At 46.3% G+C, this 13,272-nt stretch overlaps 1 protein-coding gene across 1 annotated transcript; it reads right to left on the bottom strand.

Annotated features, from left to right (window-relative positions):
- Nucleotides 1-6: 6 nt before the first annotated feature.
- On the bottom strand, nt 7-3,610 carry LOC119337478 (syntaxin-132-like). Its single transcript, XM_037609629.1, has 12 exons — nt 3,478-3,610; nt 2,406-2,513; nt 2,235-2,291; nt 2,071-2,119; nt 1,871-1,959; nt 1,681-1,754; nt 1,554-1,596; nt 968-1,054; nt 787-864; nt 615-695; nt 436-501; nt 7-336 (listed from the first exon to the last, which is right to left on the bottom strand). Exons 1-12 carry the CDS (start codon nt 3,493-3,495, stop codon nt 172-174), a joined length of 915 nt encoding a protein of 304 aa, XP_037465526.1. The 5' UTR covers nt 3,496-3,610; the 3' UTR covers nt 7-171.
- Nucleotides 3,611-13,272: the final 9,662 nt, after the last annotated feature.

The raw sequence follows: 13,272 nt of genomic DNA, 5'->3' as shown, positions 1-13,272 counted from the left end.
CCAGTATATGATATGGCCTGTCTGGTTCAACATAGCAGCAGCCTCCGGTAGAAGAGCATGAATAAATCGGTCACAGAACTATACAGAATGCACAAACAGAAAAAACAGCATGTATATATATACTCCACCGCGCCGAGATGTTGGGGTAAAATCCAGGTCGTGGCTCAAGGGTTACTTCTTCTTCCATGGCTGGATCACCCCAAGCACGACGATTGCCACTACCACCAGGAGGAGGATGATGGCGTAGCACATCCACTTTCTCGAGTTCTTCTGCAGCGTCTTTGCCTTCTGGAGAGCCCCCACGCCTTGCTGTATGTGGTTGGTCGCGTTTGAAACCTTGCAAAAACAAAATCCGTTAGCTTGCTTTATTTATGAAGTCGGTTTAGGTCTATTTAGAAAGAAAACATAAGCTGATTTCACAAGTCTTGGTCTTACATGTGTCTCTATGTGGTTGATCATGTCTCCTTGAGCCTCAACCAAGACCGCCATATCCAGGAATATCTACAAACCAAAACCCAGGAAATGCCTTCTGTTCACATATGGATATGCATGGTGGGTGTCAAATATAAACAAAATTGCACTCTAAGAGCTTATGCAAAAGAAAATTGTATAACCTGCTGCAACTCCAGAAGCTTCCTCTCTAGATCTCTTACAGCATCATGCCGCTCCTGTATCTCAGCAACAGTGTCCAATACCTGCAAGATGGTTGGAAAATTACTCTGATGAGATTTCGATGCATTTTCCCACAAGCATCCAAATAATGACCAAGGTATAACTCATATGTACCTGGCCTCTCCCCTGCTGCTGAACCGCATCTTTGAAAATCTGCTCGCTTCTCCCTGTCTCGATTAAATCGTCAATTGTCTGCAGGTTCCAAAGTAACAAAGGAGGCACACTGTAAGAAAGATAAACAATAGAAAGAAAAAATCACAAATTTAACCATAGAAAAAAAATGTTGCGACTATACCTCTTCATCAGGGCGATTACCAGTTACAGTGAATACCCTTCTTTCAACAACTTCCCGGTACTCCTGCCGGATTGATTCTCTCAACACCTGCATCAGAGGGGTAACAACGCCATATCACTCACATAGTTGCAAGATTGCATTATATTATTCCATCTTCAGAGACATCAGGCTGATTGCATAGTATCAATAATCTACCATAATGGCTAATAAACATTCTTGTAAAGTTACTGAAAGTCGAAAGGAGGCAATTTGCAAAACTCTTTCTTTTACTTTTTAGAACATATAAGCATCAACAAAGCAGAGTAGTTTCTTCCACCGCTTATGAAAAGTTAGATGTTGAGAATTTATATAGTTGGATGCTTGGAAAGCAGAGCAGTTTCTCCCTGATGCTCTATGAGGGCATATCAAATCAAATAGCCCAAGTATTAAGTAGAAATATGGACCGGTTTTAACTCTTTTTTTTTTGTGTATAAAGATTACTACGTGTTAGGCATTAGAGGGAACATTTATTCATTCACAAACAGAAGAGGAAGATCATCACATACATGTAGTCAATTTGGACATTCAAGTTAGATGAAAACAATACCTGAAAATCGTCCATCCGTTTCTTCAGTTTCTTCTTCACTGCTCTGTGGAGAGAAATCAGTGAGCACAGTGAACACGGAGTAATTCATGCAGGCAAGAGAGACAAACTGACAGTAAATTGAATTTACCCAGTAGTCTGTTCCCTTGATCGATCTACCGCAGAGTCCTCCTCGCATCCAGGTTTCTTCCTGTTAGATAAGTTCTGTAACAGCAAACCATAAGCAGCATGTCCATCTTTTAATTTGTGCAGATGCAGATACAGCTAGCTAGGAAAGAAGAATAACAGACAGAGGCAAGCAAGGTCAAGTGAAAACATACATCTTTGTCCAGTTCATCAAGTTTTGTTTTCGCCATACGAGCAATTTTGCCCACTTCGTCAATGTCTTTCTCCATCCGGTGCTTGATTGCTACAAAAAATGCATTGTTGTGCGTGATTACAAGTACAGCAGGATTTTCAACTCTGTCTAAGAAGAGGAGATTTGGGTCTGATAAGTAAAGCACACGAGTTTTGTTGTCACCTTTCATGGCGCTTGCTTTTGTGACTGCTTTTGATTCCTCGTTGGCAGACTGCAAGTAAAGGCACACGAGATACCATCAGTACTATGAGAATCAACATACTATATAAGAAGCAGAAGCAGAAATAAGGAAACTAGCTAGAATGGGAGATGATGAATTGACGGACCTGGAGCTTGGTCAGGAGGCTCGTGAGCTTAGCTATCAGGCTGTCGATTCCATCAACCTGTTGTGTGCATGAAGGCATCATGTCTACCATTAATTAATCTGAAGTGGAAAAACTAATGGAGAAATAACATGAGAGAGAGTTTCCTATCCTAGGTAAACAGAAGAAGAGCACCTTCTTCAAGAAGGCTTGTAAATTATCAGAAGCATCGGGCTTATGCATTCCCATCTCAAGATCCCCCCCATCTCTCGAGGAATCCCGCCGCGGAAGCTCAAAGGAGTCCTGCAAAATCGGAGTGTTTAGCACAACATGTAACCCGCAGGAAGGCTAGGCTTGATTGTTATGAATTCTTGTTCGATCTGACATTATAGCCAATTGCGCTAGCTGCTTTCATCATCAGCTGAAAGTAAACCAAACCAATAGGATAGGATAGGATAGGATTGTTGCGGAAATAAAGCATTGGCATCATTATAACTCCTAGTCCCAACCAAAAGAGCATTAATTAAGCTTATACTCCCTCCGTCCGAAAATACTTGTCATCAAAATAGATAAAAAGAAATGTATCTAGAACTAAAATACATCTAGATATATCCCCTTTTATCCATTTTGATGACAAGTATTTCCGGACGAAGGGAGTATGTCGGTAGCTGAAAGATATGGATTTAGTGCGAAAAAAAGAGCATATGAGACTCCAGTCACTATCAAAATGAAAGCATCTGCGTCCAAGTTGCGGATGGTTTGTAACATGTGCATGTGAAAGCAAAGATGACAGCGACCATCCATCAGGGTATGTAAGGCCAAAAGAAGACCAATTCTGAAATTATGAATGTAGATGAATTATGACGGCGGGTTGTTTGTAACTGTCATGTCTGTATGTATGTACAGTACATGTGAAAACTTTGAGACTTGGAATGTTATGGATTCTTCTTCGATCTGACATTACAGCCAAAAGTAAAGTAATAGGATTATTGGCCAATAAAGAGCATTATTAAGCAGCTTGTTTGTGTTGGTAGCAGAAGTAGTGCATGTACTATTAAACTGCGAAAAACAGAGTAAGTATTTTAGCTAGCTGACACTTTGAGAATCAAAGAGTTGGTATTCGTTTGTAATGTAATGGCAAAAGAAAGAAAGAAAGAAGATTAATTCTCTCAAGTGTTGCAGCACAGAAGAGAAGAGAAATTCCCTAGATCTGTAGGGAGGTCGGCAGCGTGAAGAGATGAAAGGACGGGATGGAGAGGGGACTTACGGTAAGTAGGTTGTTCATGGCGGACGGCGGCGCGGCGCGGCGCGGCGAGGAACAGACGGACGGCGGCACGGCGCGGCGCGGCGAGGGGAGGGTTAAGCTGCTCTGCTCTGCTGGGGCTAGCCACCAATATGGACGGCTGACTGACCTGACAGGTATTTCTTTTTTCTTTTTTCTTTGTGTGAGCTGGAGCCAGCAGCCGTGCGGTGCGGTGCGGTAGGCACGACCGACCGCTCAATCATAACTTGGGGCTGCTCCGCTCCTTATTCGTTCGTGTACCGTACCAAACTGGATTAGATTAGCGTTTCCCTTTAATTTAAGAGTTAATTACACAAAACCACAACTTCAGAGTAACTTATAACACTTTACCACAACTTTTAAATTTTTGAATGGATAACCACAACTTCAAATCAATTTATAATACTTTTACCACAACTTTAAGTTTGTTTAACACAAAACTACAACTTCTGAACTAGTTTCAACATTGAGCCCAAATCTATCATTCAACTTTTTTTAATAGACAATCTAATTGATTGGATCCACATGTTAGGACCTAAGCAGGGAAATGGTGGCATGTGCGCATCTTCTATTTATTTATTTTTAAAAAAGGAGGAAGACCCCCGGCCTCTGTATCTGGGCGATGCATGCAGTTATTTTATTAATTATTCACAAAAGACCTTAAAAAGAAATACAACAGTAAGTCTGAATCCACCGTCTAGGCAACATCTGTCGCTACCATTATTCAGTTGATGAACGGATGCTGATAGTCCGGGTCTAATACCACAGACCTCGCAGTCAAACCTAACATCTAAGAGCATCTCCAGCCGTTGAGCCCCAAGGAGGCATTTTTTTCGTCGCGTGGGGGGCTGCCGGCGATGATTTTGTTCTGGGAACGAAAAATCCTCCACCCGTTTCCAACCCCAAGCGCCCCCAAGCGAGGCCGTCGTCCTCGCCGCGTCACCGTGCCGCCCGCCCGTCCTTCCAGCAGCGCGCCTCACCGTGACTGCCCGCGCCCACGCGCGCCTCCGCACTGCTGCTCGCGCCCGCGCCTGGCCGCGCCCGCGCGCGCCACCCGTGCCTGGCGCCCTCCGTGGCCGCCGCCGACGAGGAAGGAGAGGAGGATGAGGAGAAGGCCCGGCAGCCAGCACGCCCGCCCCGCCCTCGCCTGCAGCGCTAGGCACAACGCGCGCTCGATGCAAGACCGCACACCCGCGCCGGCTGCGCGCCCGCACGCCCACAGGCGGTGTTGACTCGGCAGCGACTGCGGCGACCTCAACCGGTGTGCCTCCTCTCCCTATTGTTGCCCTTGCTCTTTTGGTGTGTCGCCCAGGCCCAGCTGCTTGACCTCGGCCTTTGTCACCAGCTTCACCGGCGTGAACGGGCTGGGCATCTCCGTCGCGTGCGTCGCTTCGCGGTAGGAGGCGTGGTGCCGCTGCACTGGCACCCGGCGGCCACGGAGCTCATCTTCGTGGTGGAGGGCACCCTGTCGTGCGGCTTCATCAGCGCCACCGGTTGGACCTGGCCGGTGAAGGCGACACCCCAACAGCGGGCTGGTGCCCCGTGGGGTACGGGCTGGGCCAGGCGACCGGACTTGCGACGATGCAGGGTCTCGGTCCCGGCCACGGCGGCCGGTGCGGGGTGCCGCCGCGGCGACGTCTGCTGCCCGCGGTTGGCCGGGGGCGGCGAGTGCATCCGCCATGGCCGGTTCCCCGCCTCGGCCTGGCATGCACACAGTGAAGAAGGCGTTTGCTGGCCATGCACGTGGTGGGCCTGGGAGGAAAAGAGGAGAGAGAGTGAGGTATGAGGCTGACTTGTGGGGTTTTTGCATGCAAACAAGGGCGCCGGCGCCCCCGGCTGCGTCCCACCTTTCTGGGTTTGGGTTGGTATCGCCGGGCGTAACTTTGCTCAAATCCGGCGCTATTTGAGGTTTTGGGGGCGTGACTGGGTGAAAAAATGCGCGTCGGCGATGAAAAAGGCCTCCTGGGGGGGCTCTTGGGGGGACGGCTGGAGATGCTCTAAGATCCGAGGCCCCAACCAAGCCACCTGCCGAGTATGGGGCACACACCGGTCCGGCATGCTCTCAGAGGCCACCACCGCCAACTACCACCACTCCATCTTCAGAGTTGTACTAACGCATCATCCTTGCCCGGTCTAACTGTCGTCGACATCACCATGTCGCCCAACGGCACCGCTTCCCTGCGCGCGAACTGCTGACCACGTCGCGGTCGCTGCCGACACCCCTCAGCACCATGCCGCCAAGTACCACCAGCCAACACAGCTTGAAGTCTTTGGAAGATCTATCGTGCGTAGCACCTGCCGACCAGGCATGACAAAGCGTAGCACCTGTCGCCCAGGCATGACTTGACATCTTCACCGAAGCTCCGTGCAAGACGAAGTCGCTCCACCTCCTGCCTCTGACTTCCATCACTGCTCCACAAATGATGCTCCCAAGAGAGAAACGAAACCATAGCACTAGTAGAAAATAGGGCATACGTCCGAGCCAGGTAAGCCCATTAGTCCCGGTTCGCTCACGAACCGGTACCCATGGGCCCATTTGTCCCGGTTCGTGAGGCCAGGGGCCTGCCGGGCCTCGTGGGGCCACTGGTCCCGGTTCGTCTGGCCCCTTTGGTCCCGGTTGGCGTCACGAACCGGGATCAATGGGCCCTGCTCCTGGCCCACCACCACTGGTACCGGTTTGTGGCCTGAACCGGTACCAAAGCGTTGTCTTTCGGGCCGGGTCACGCCACAAACCGGTACCAATCCAGCCAGGGGAGAGGGCTTTTGTGTAAAAGCAAAAAAGCAAAAAGAATTTTCATAAAATAAATAAAAAAACAAAAAAAGACGAGAAAATAAATAAGTAGAAACAAAATAAATAAATAAATAGAAACAGAAAAAACTTTAATAAATAAGTAGAAACAAAATAAACTTTAATAGTGTAAAATAAATAAACTATAATAAAATAAATAAAAATAGCAACAGCAGGTAGAAACAAAATAAAATAAATAAAGCAAAAAAGAAAGAATTTTCATAAAATAAATAAAAGAATCAAAAAAGAAAAGAAAATAAGTAAGTAGAAACAAAATAAACTTTAATAAATAAGTAAAAACAAAATAAACATTTATAAAACCTGTAATGTTATTGAAACTAAAATTATATAAAATTTATGCAACTGAAATTATCAAAGTATTTTCTGTTCAAAACAGTAAAAGAAAAAAGAATTTTCGTAAAGAAAATATTTGTTAGAAACTTTAATAGCACTAACAGAAACTAGTGATTCACACAAATATCAAAAACTAGTGATTCACTAAATTTCAAAAAATTCAAATTTAAACTATTCAAATTGGAAAACAAATGGCAGTAACAGAAAGTTTATAATTTTTATTACCTAAAAGCAAAAGAAACTAAAAAATAAAGCAAAAAACAAAAGAAAATAAATAATGCAAAAACAGAAGAAAAAAACTGGGGGGAAAATGCCACCTACTGGGCCACTACGGCCTGAATACGACTAGAAACCCTGCCATGGGCCAGGATTCAGGCCCGCAGAAGGCCCAGTAGGCCCAACAGGCATAGCAGTGACAATTAGGCCCGTAAGCCTGCAATCGAGAGGAGCCCGAGAGGTGTGCGGCAGTGGGGCTTATAAACCACTGCGCGCCCCTCTCAACCAGCGAGGTGGGACTAAACTTTTTGGCCACAGGCAGCACGAGCTTTGGGTCCGGTTGGTGGCACCAACCGGGACTAAAGGGGAGCATTGGTCCCGGTTGGTGCCACGAACCGGCACCAATGACTCCCTCTAGTCCCGGTTGGTGGCACCAACTGGGACCAAAGGCCTCTGCTTCTCGCCCTTTGGGCTGCTAAAAAGAGACCTTTGGTCCCGGTTGGTGGCACCAACTGGGACTAAAGGGGATATTGGTCCCGTCTATATAAACAACGCTTGCAAAATTTTCGTTTTAGTTCCTCATTCTCTCGCCGCGCCCGTCGCCGTCGTCGTCCCTGCCTCCGACGCCGCCCCGCGCCGCCCAAACCCCGTCGTCCGCGCCCGTCGCCGACGCCGCCCTCTGCCCCGACCTCGCCGTCGCCGCCCTCTGCCCCAACCTCGACGTCGCCGCCCTCTGCCGCCCAGTGAGCCCTCCCTCTGCTGCTCTCTGCCGCGCGCCACTGCCCTCTGCTTGCCGCCCTCTGCCGCGCGCTGCCGCCGCCGCCCCAGCCAGCCTGCTCTCTGCATTGATGTATAATTAATAATTTGTTCATTGATGTATGTATATATGGATGTTGTATGTATATGTATATATATGGAGATGTATGTATGATCCATGGATATGTATGCATTGATGTATGCATTTTTTTTTGTTCATAGAATTTTTTTTGTCAATTTATTAGTAAGTGCTTAGTATATAGTTTGAACTAGTTGATTTAATAAACTACTTTATTTTATTATAGAAGTAGTTTATTTTTAGTTCGTACTAATTTATTTTATTTATAGTAAGTGCTTATTAGTTGAACTAGTTGATTTAATAAAACTACTTTATTTTATTATAGAAGTAGTTTATTTTTAGTAAGTACTACTTTATTTTATTTATAGCAAGTGCTTAGTAGTTGAACTAGTTAATTTAATAAAACTACTTTATTTTATTATATAAGTAGTTTATTTTTAGTAAGTACTAGTTTATTTTATTTATAGTAAGTGCTTAGTAGTTGAACTAGTTGATTTAATAAAAGTACTTTATTTTACTATAGAAATAGTTTATTCTTAGCAAGAAAACTAATAGAACTAGTTTAATTTTTTAGTTCTTATTCCCGCATCAACGTCGACGATGCCTATCCCGCGTCCTCGTCGTCGAATCGGCAGAGGAGGCCTTGATCAGAGGGGCCATGTCCGGGACTGGGCTCCACCGGGCTGGTATTGGGAGATGCTACCTTCCGGGGGGCGTAGGTTGGTGAGGAGCCAGTCCGTCGTTGACCCGATCCTTGTTTGGTGGCGGTTGCGTGGGCCAGTGACGGTGCCGAGGCTTCCGGACACCGCGGAGGTGGTACGTCACCGTGTCAGCGAGGAGGACGAGCACGTCCGTCGCTACATGGTTGCGTTGGAGGGCAGGTTCGACAATACTGTTGGAGATATGCCCTAGAGGCAATCATGTATGATGATATTTCCTAGGTGTTTATGAATAAAGATAGTCCTTGGACATTATCAATGATGTGTATCAGCAAGTACGTGACTTGTTTGTGGGACTATGCATTGTATGATGACTGTCCTAAAAGGTCCCTAGTCGAAAGGGCTATGTGGACGCACAGCCGACTAGACTAGCATATGACACGGTCGATGGCTCGGTCTCACTAGCCATGGAGCATTGGATGCTAACCGGATAATATGGACTTGGAAAAGTCTGGTCGGATTCGACGTAGTCGGATCCGAGTCGAGATAAGGTCCAAGTTGGACAGACCCAACTATGAGACACATCGATATGTCATCTGTGAGTCTCTAGTACAACATACGTTCTATGTCCTAAGACCTGAGCTGACGCATGTACTCGGGATGGTGACAGACTTGCTTTGGGATGACCAAACGCTACTCCGTGACTGGGTAGTTACAAAGATAGGTTTCGGGTTTGTCCAGACCCATGCTGCGAGACATGGTCGAGCAAGATGGGATTTGCCCCTCTAGTCAGGAGAGATATACTCTGGGCCCCTCGTGTGATCCGACCAGGATAAGCATGGCCATGCAACAAGGATTATGAGATAATCCTGTTTGTGGTTGGTATCACTGGAACGAGAAAGAGGTTGAGCTAGCACAAGGATGACAGACTCGCCTTGAGCCCGATAACATATATCGTGTGGCAAAGGGAACAGAAGTGTGACACATTGTACAGGTTCGCCTAACCAACTTCATAGTCTTCTTGGTGTTCGACATGCCTTGCTGGAGGCCGCTACCAACCATGCAGTTCGGAGGTGATCTGAACTGCGACCAAGCCGACTTGAACCTAAGGGGTCGCGCGCTTAAGGGAAGGGACCTACGAGGTCGGATCCGAGGACACTGGTCGGATGTGATCCGAGCTATATTCGGATTGTGGCTGAGTAGACTTGTGGGCTTTAGGGTCCGTGCGAGGCCCAAGTGTTGAGCCCGCGACGGACGCCTATATAAGATGAAGGTGCGGCACACTCATGCGGTTGATCGCTTCGGCGCTGCGACTAGGGTTTGCATGTGTTGCTAATAGCCACCTCCACTCGCCGCCGACTGTGTGATCGGACCTAGCAGTCCGCCGCACGGTGTTCCTCCTGCACGCGCGGATACCGTTAGAGGCGGTGCACTTGCGCCACTCCGGCGAACTTGTACGTGGGATCGGACCACCGGCTGTTCGAGGGAGATCGGACGAGGAGGAGACGATCCACGCGGATGCGCTGCCCCAACTCTTGTTCCGCTGCACGGCACTGCGCGTCTAGTGGTAACGATCTGTGATCCATCTCCCGTAGCATGTTCTTGGTTGTTCTGCGCGTAGGAAAATTTTAAATTTGCAGTCGACGCACCCTACCATAGATCCCAACAAATACCTGGCAGGTTCTTCAGGGACCTCACTAGAGCTATGATCATGTGATGGTTCCTTCTCTTTGGGTGTCCACCGCCCGCGCCGATACCCGTCGGGCGCTATGGTTCTAGCTGTATTAGCGATGCTATGTGTATGATAGTATTCGAGGTGTATTAGTGATAATATTCGACGATGTACGGACGCAAGAGATGATGTAGTTTTGCTTATAATTGAATGCAGGCTAATTTGAGTACTACTTTATTTTACGATTTGGTTTTGCTAAAATTAGAGAGCACTATGCAAGGCGTATGCATTTGATTAGTTGATAGCTTATAGGGTTTTTCTTTTTGCATAAATCTAGGAGCCCCCTCCATCATCCCCGCCGTCGTCCCCGTCATCGACCCCCTCCGACCTCGAGGTGAGACTAAATCTCCATGTCAATATGAGTCCTATAAGATATTTTAAAATGTTTTTGCTCATATTTTCAACCATTGAAATGGCCATCAAGTTTGAATGCTCATATGAAGTAGATAAACATGTATACTTCCTTGCCGGCAAATTTCAGGCGCTTGATATGTCCTTTTTTAGAAAGATAATTAAACGATATTTCGGGTTGACTTTAAGTCTGTCGAGTCTCCATCATATATGAGAGGACAAAGAGTCCCGACTGTTGTCGTGGGGGTAGCTTCTCCTTCGTTCCAGTGTGCTAGACAGTTTGGTGTAATGCACTCGGGAATGAAAGGAGGAGCTACCATCATCGACGGTCGCAAATGTCAGAGAGAGGAATCAGTGAGGGGGAGTCTCCACCATATATATATATGAAAGGATGAAGAATCCCGACTGTTGTCATGGGGTAGCTTCTCCTTCATTCCCGTGTGCTAGACAATTTGGTGTAATGCACTCGGGAATGAAAGGAGGAGCTACCATCACCGACAGTCAAATATGTACATCACGTGAGCTGAGAGTTTTCAAGAAAAGACTCGACAGACCGATAGTCTACCCGTGATGAATAATAATGATCTAATTTAGGTTTTTAGTACATATATTTAATTGTACAAGTTTTGAATTATGAACATAGGAAATGTCGTACTCGGACTACGAAAACCGCCCGGGGGAGTGCGACTGGTGCCACGATGACCGAGGTATGTGCGACAGGTTCCTTGAGCTGGACGAAGATCGGCGCTTCAGCATTAAGCTCGAGGAGACCTTCGATGTTGAAACGGTACGCAATGACGACAAGTGTTTTTTCGTAATTATAAGCACGACTTCAACTATTTCAACGTGTACTTTTCATCTTTTCTAATTCGACTAGCTTATCCCATGTTATGCAAGATGCTATGTCTTGGAGAGGATGGGTTTTGAAGACCATGAAAGTATGGAAACAAAGAAAATTCACCTAAGGACCCATCATGGTGTGGATTTTGAAGTAAAGTTATACAATTTTAAGAGTGTAACCCGTTTTGGTTGCAAAATTGGGAAGCACTTTGCAAGATGTATGGTTTTGATGAGGGTATGCTTGTCACCATGGATCTTGGTGATCCTAAAATCGAACAAGACAATATGGACACTTGGATCCTTGTTTATATGCCTCCAATTCTACCGCTATGTGAGTTTCTCAAACATAGTTATTACCTAATTTATATTGTTTATTTCAAAATAGTTGACAAGTTATTTCCATTGACAACTTATTTTCATTCTTCAAAGAATGTGCGAAAGATGGTAGACAGAACCTACTACACCGAAGGCTCCGAATTAACTTATCAGGAGAAAAATCATCTGATTGCATTTTGTACTGATCTTGAGAATTACAATATCTACAATTGAACTCCTCAACATTATGGTCAATACGTGCCACTAGTGCACGTGTTGAACTACGGTAACTACCATGGAGATAGCCTGGTAAGATTTTTTACTATTATGACATCCGTGCATCTTTTGCATACTTCTAAAACTAGTACATCATTAGTAACTACGAAGTTATTACTATGTTTTTCAATAAATAATCCCGAATGGTTGTGTGCCTCATCTGATGTATCAGCATGGTCGCCTTGATGTTTTGAACATACAACCAGGTCATCCTACGAATCTCAACTGTCCATACCGGATTTCTAAAAGAAGTGGAGACATGACAATCAAAGAATGGAAAAAATATATGGACAATCGTAAGGAGGTTCTTGGAAGCGAAAGGAAGCGAAGCGCAAGAATTAGAGACATGATGATATCCATTCTCCATAATGGAGAGTCAGGGTCTATATTGTTTTATGCTATTTTACCTTAAAGAGGGTATTTAGGTCCTACCTAATACTAATGATCATGTGCTAAGAACAATTAAGTAGGGTTGGTTCGATGACTATGAGGATGATGATCATATGACTTGTTATTAATAACGAGTAGAAGTTGTATGATGATGATTAGTAGGACTTGTTATTATGATGATGCATGATGCGAGCATGAAGAGTTATTATATATCAGTGGGTGAAATGGACATGGATTGGATTGAAGTCAAGGCAACATGCATGTTGTGCATGTCGAAAGTAGTACAATCCAAACTTGACCAAGTTAGGATTAGTATTACTTTGGACATGCACCACATGTTGCCTTCACTTCAATCTAAGCCATGTTTAGGCATAGCAGTAGCGTTGGTAAACCAAGCACGGAGATAAGAGAGAACACTTCTCTCTATTAGCTAGCTAATTAACAACCTAAATTAACCCCCAAAACCCCTAAACCAACCCCTTTAAAAAAAACCTCAACTCCTGCCTGCTGCTGACGCGTGGATGCCTTTTGGTCCCGGTTGATGCCACCAACCAGGACAAAAGGCCCTCTTGTCTGGGCTCGCCACAGCGGCCACGTGGAGGCCCATCTGTCCCGGTTCATGGAGGAACCGAGACTAAAGGCCTAGGGCTTTAGTGACGCCCCTTTAGTCCCGGATCCACAACCGGGACAGATGGGCCTTACGAACCGGGACAAATGGCCCTTTTTCTACTAGTGTAGTGCCGCCATCGTCCGATTTGGAAAACCAGATCCTAGGGTTTCCCCTGGAGCAGCACGAGTGGGTCAACAGTAGTTACAGGATGATGCCTTCATCAAGGTAACGGCACAGACCGCCGCCATCGTCCACCCGTTGTGACTACAGACCCGCTGCCACACTCCAGCCGCCGTTGTCCTCCATCACCACCAAAAAGATCAAGATCGGAACCGCCGCATCGATCTTGAGCAGAAGACCGCCGCCGCCCGAGCCGCTCGGGCTTTGCTCTGGCGGCGTCACCGGCGGCGGCGG

The sequence above is a fragment of the Triticum dicoccoides genome, chromosome 7B (assembly GCF_002162155.2).
Source record: "Triticum dicoccoides isolate Atlit2015 ecotype Zavitan chromosome 7B, WEW_v2.0, whole genome shotgun sequence".
NCBI classification, from domain to species: domain Eukaryota; kingdom Viridiplantae; phylum Streptophyta; class Magnoliopsida; order Poales; family Poaceae; genus Triticum; species Triticum dicoccoides.
The sequence above is the reverse complement of the archived record's forward strand: the minus strand, read 5'-3'. Positions and strand labels throughout refer to the sequence as shown.

Coding starts and splice junctions, on each gene's coding strand:
- LOC119337478 (XM_037609629.1), bottom strand. Junction 2,120..2,234: donor GCCTCCTGACCAAGCTCCAG/GTCCGTCAATTC, acceptor CTTTACTTGCAG/TCTGCCAACGAGGAATCAAA. Junction 337..435: donor TCAACCACATAGAGACACAT/GTAAGACCAAGA, acceptor TGTTTTTGCAAG/GTTTCAAACGCGACCAACCA.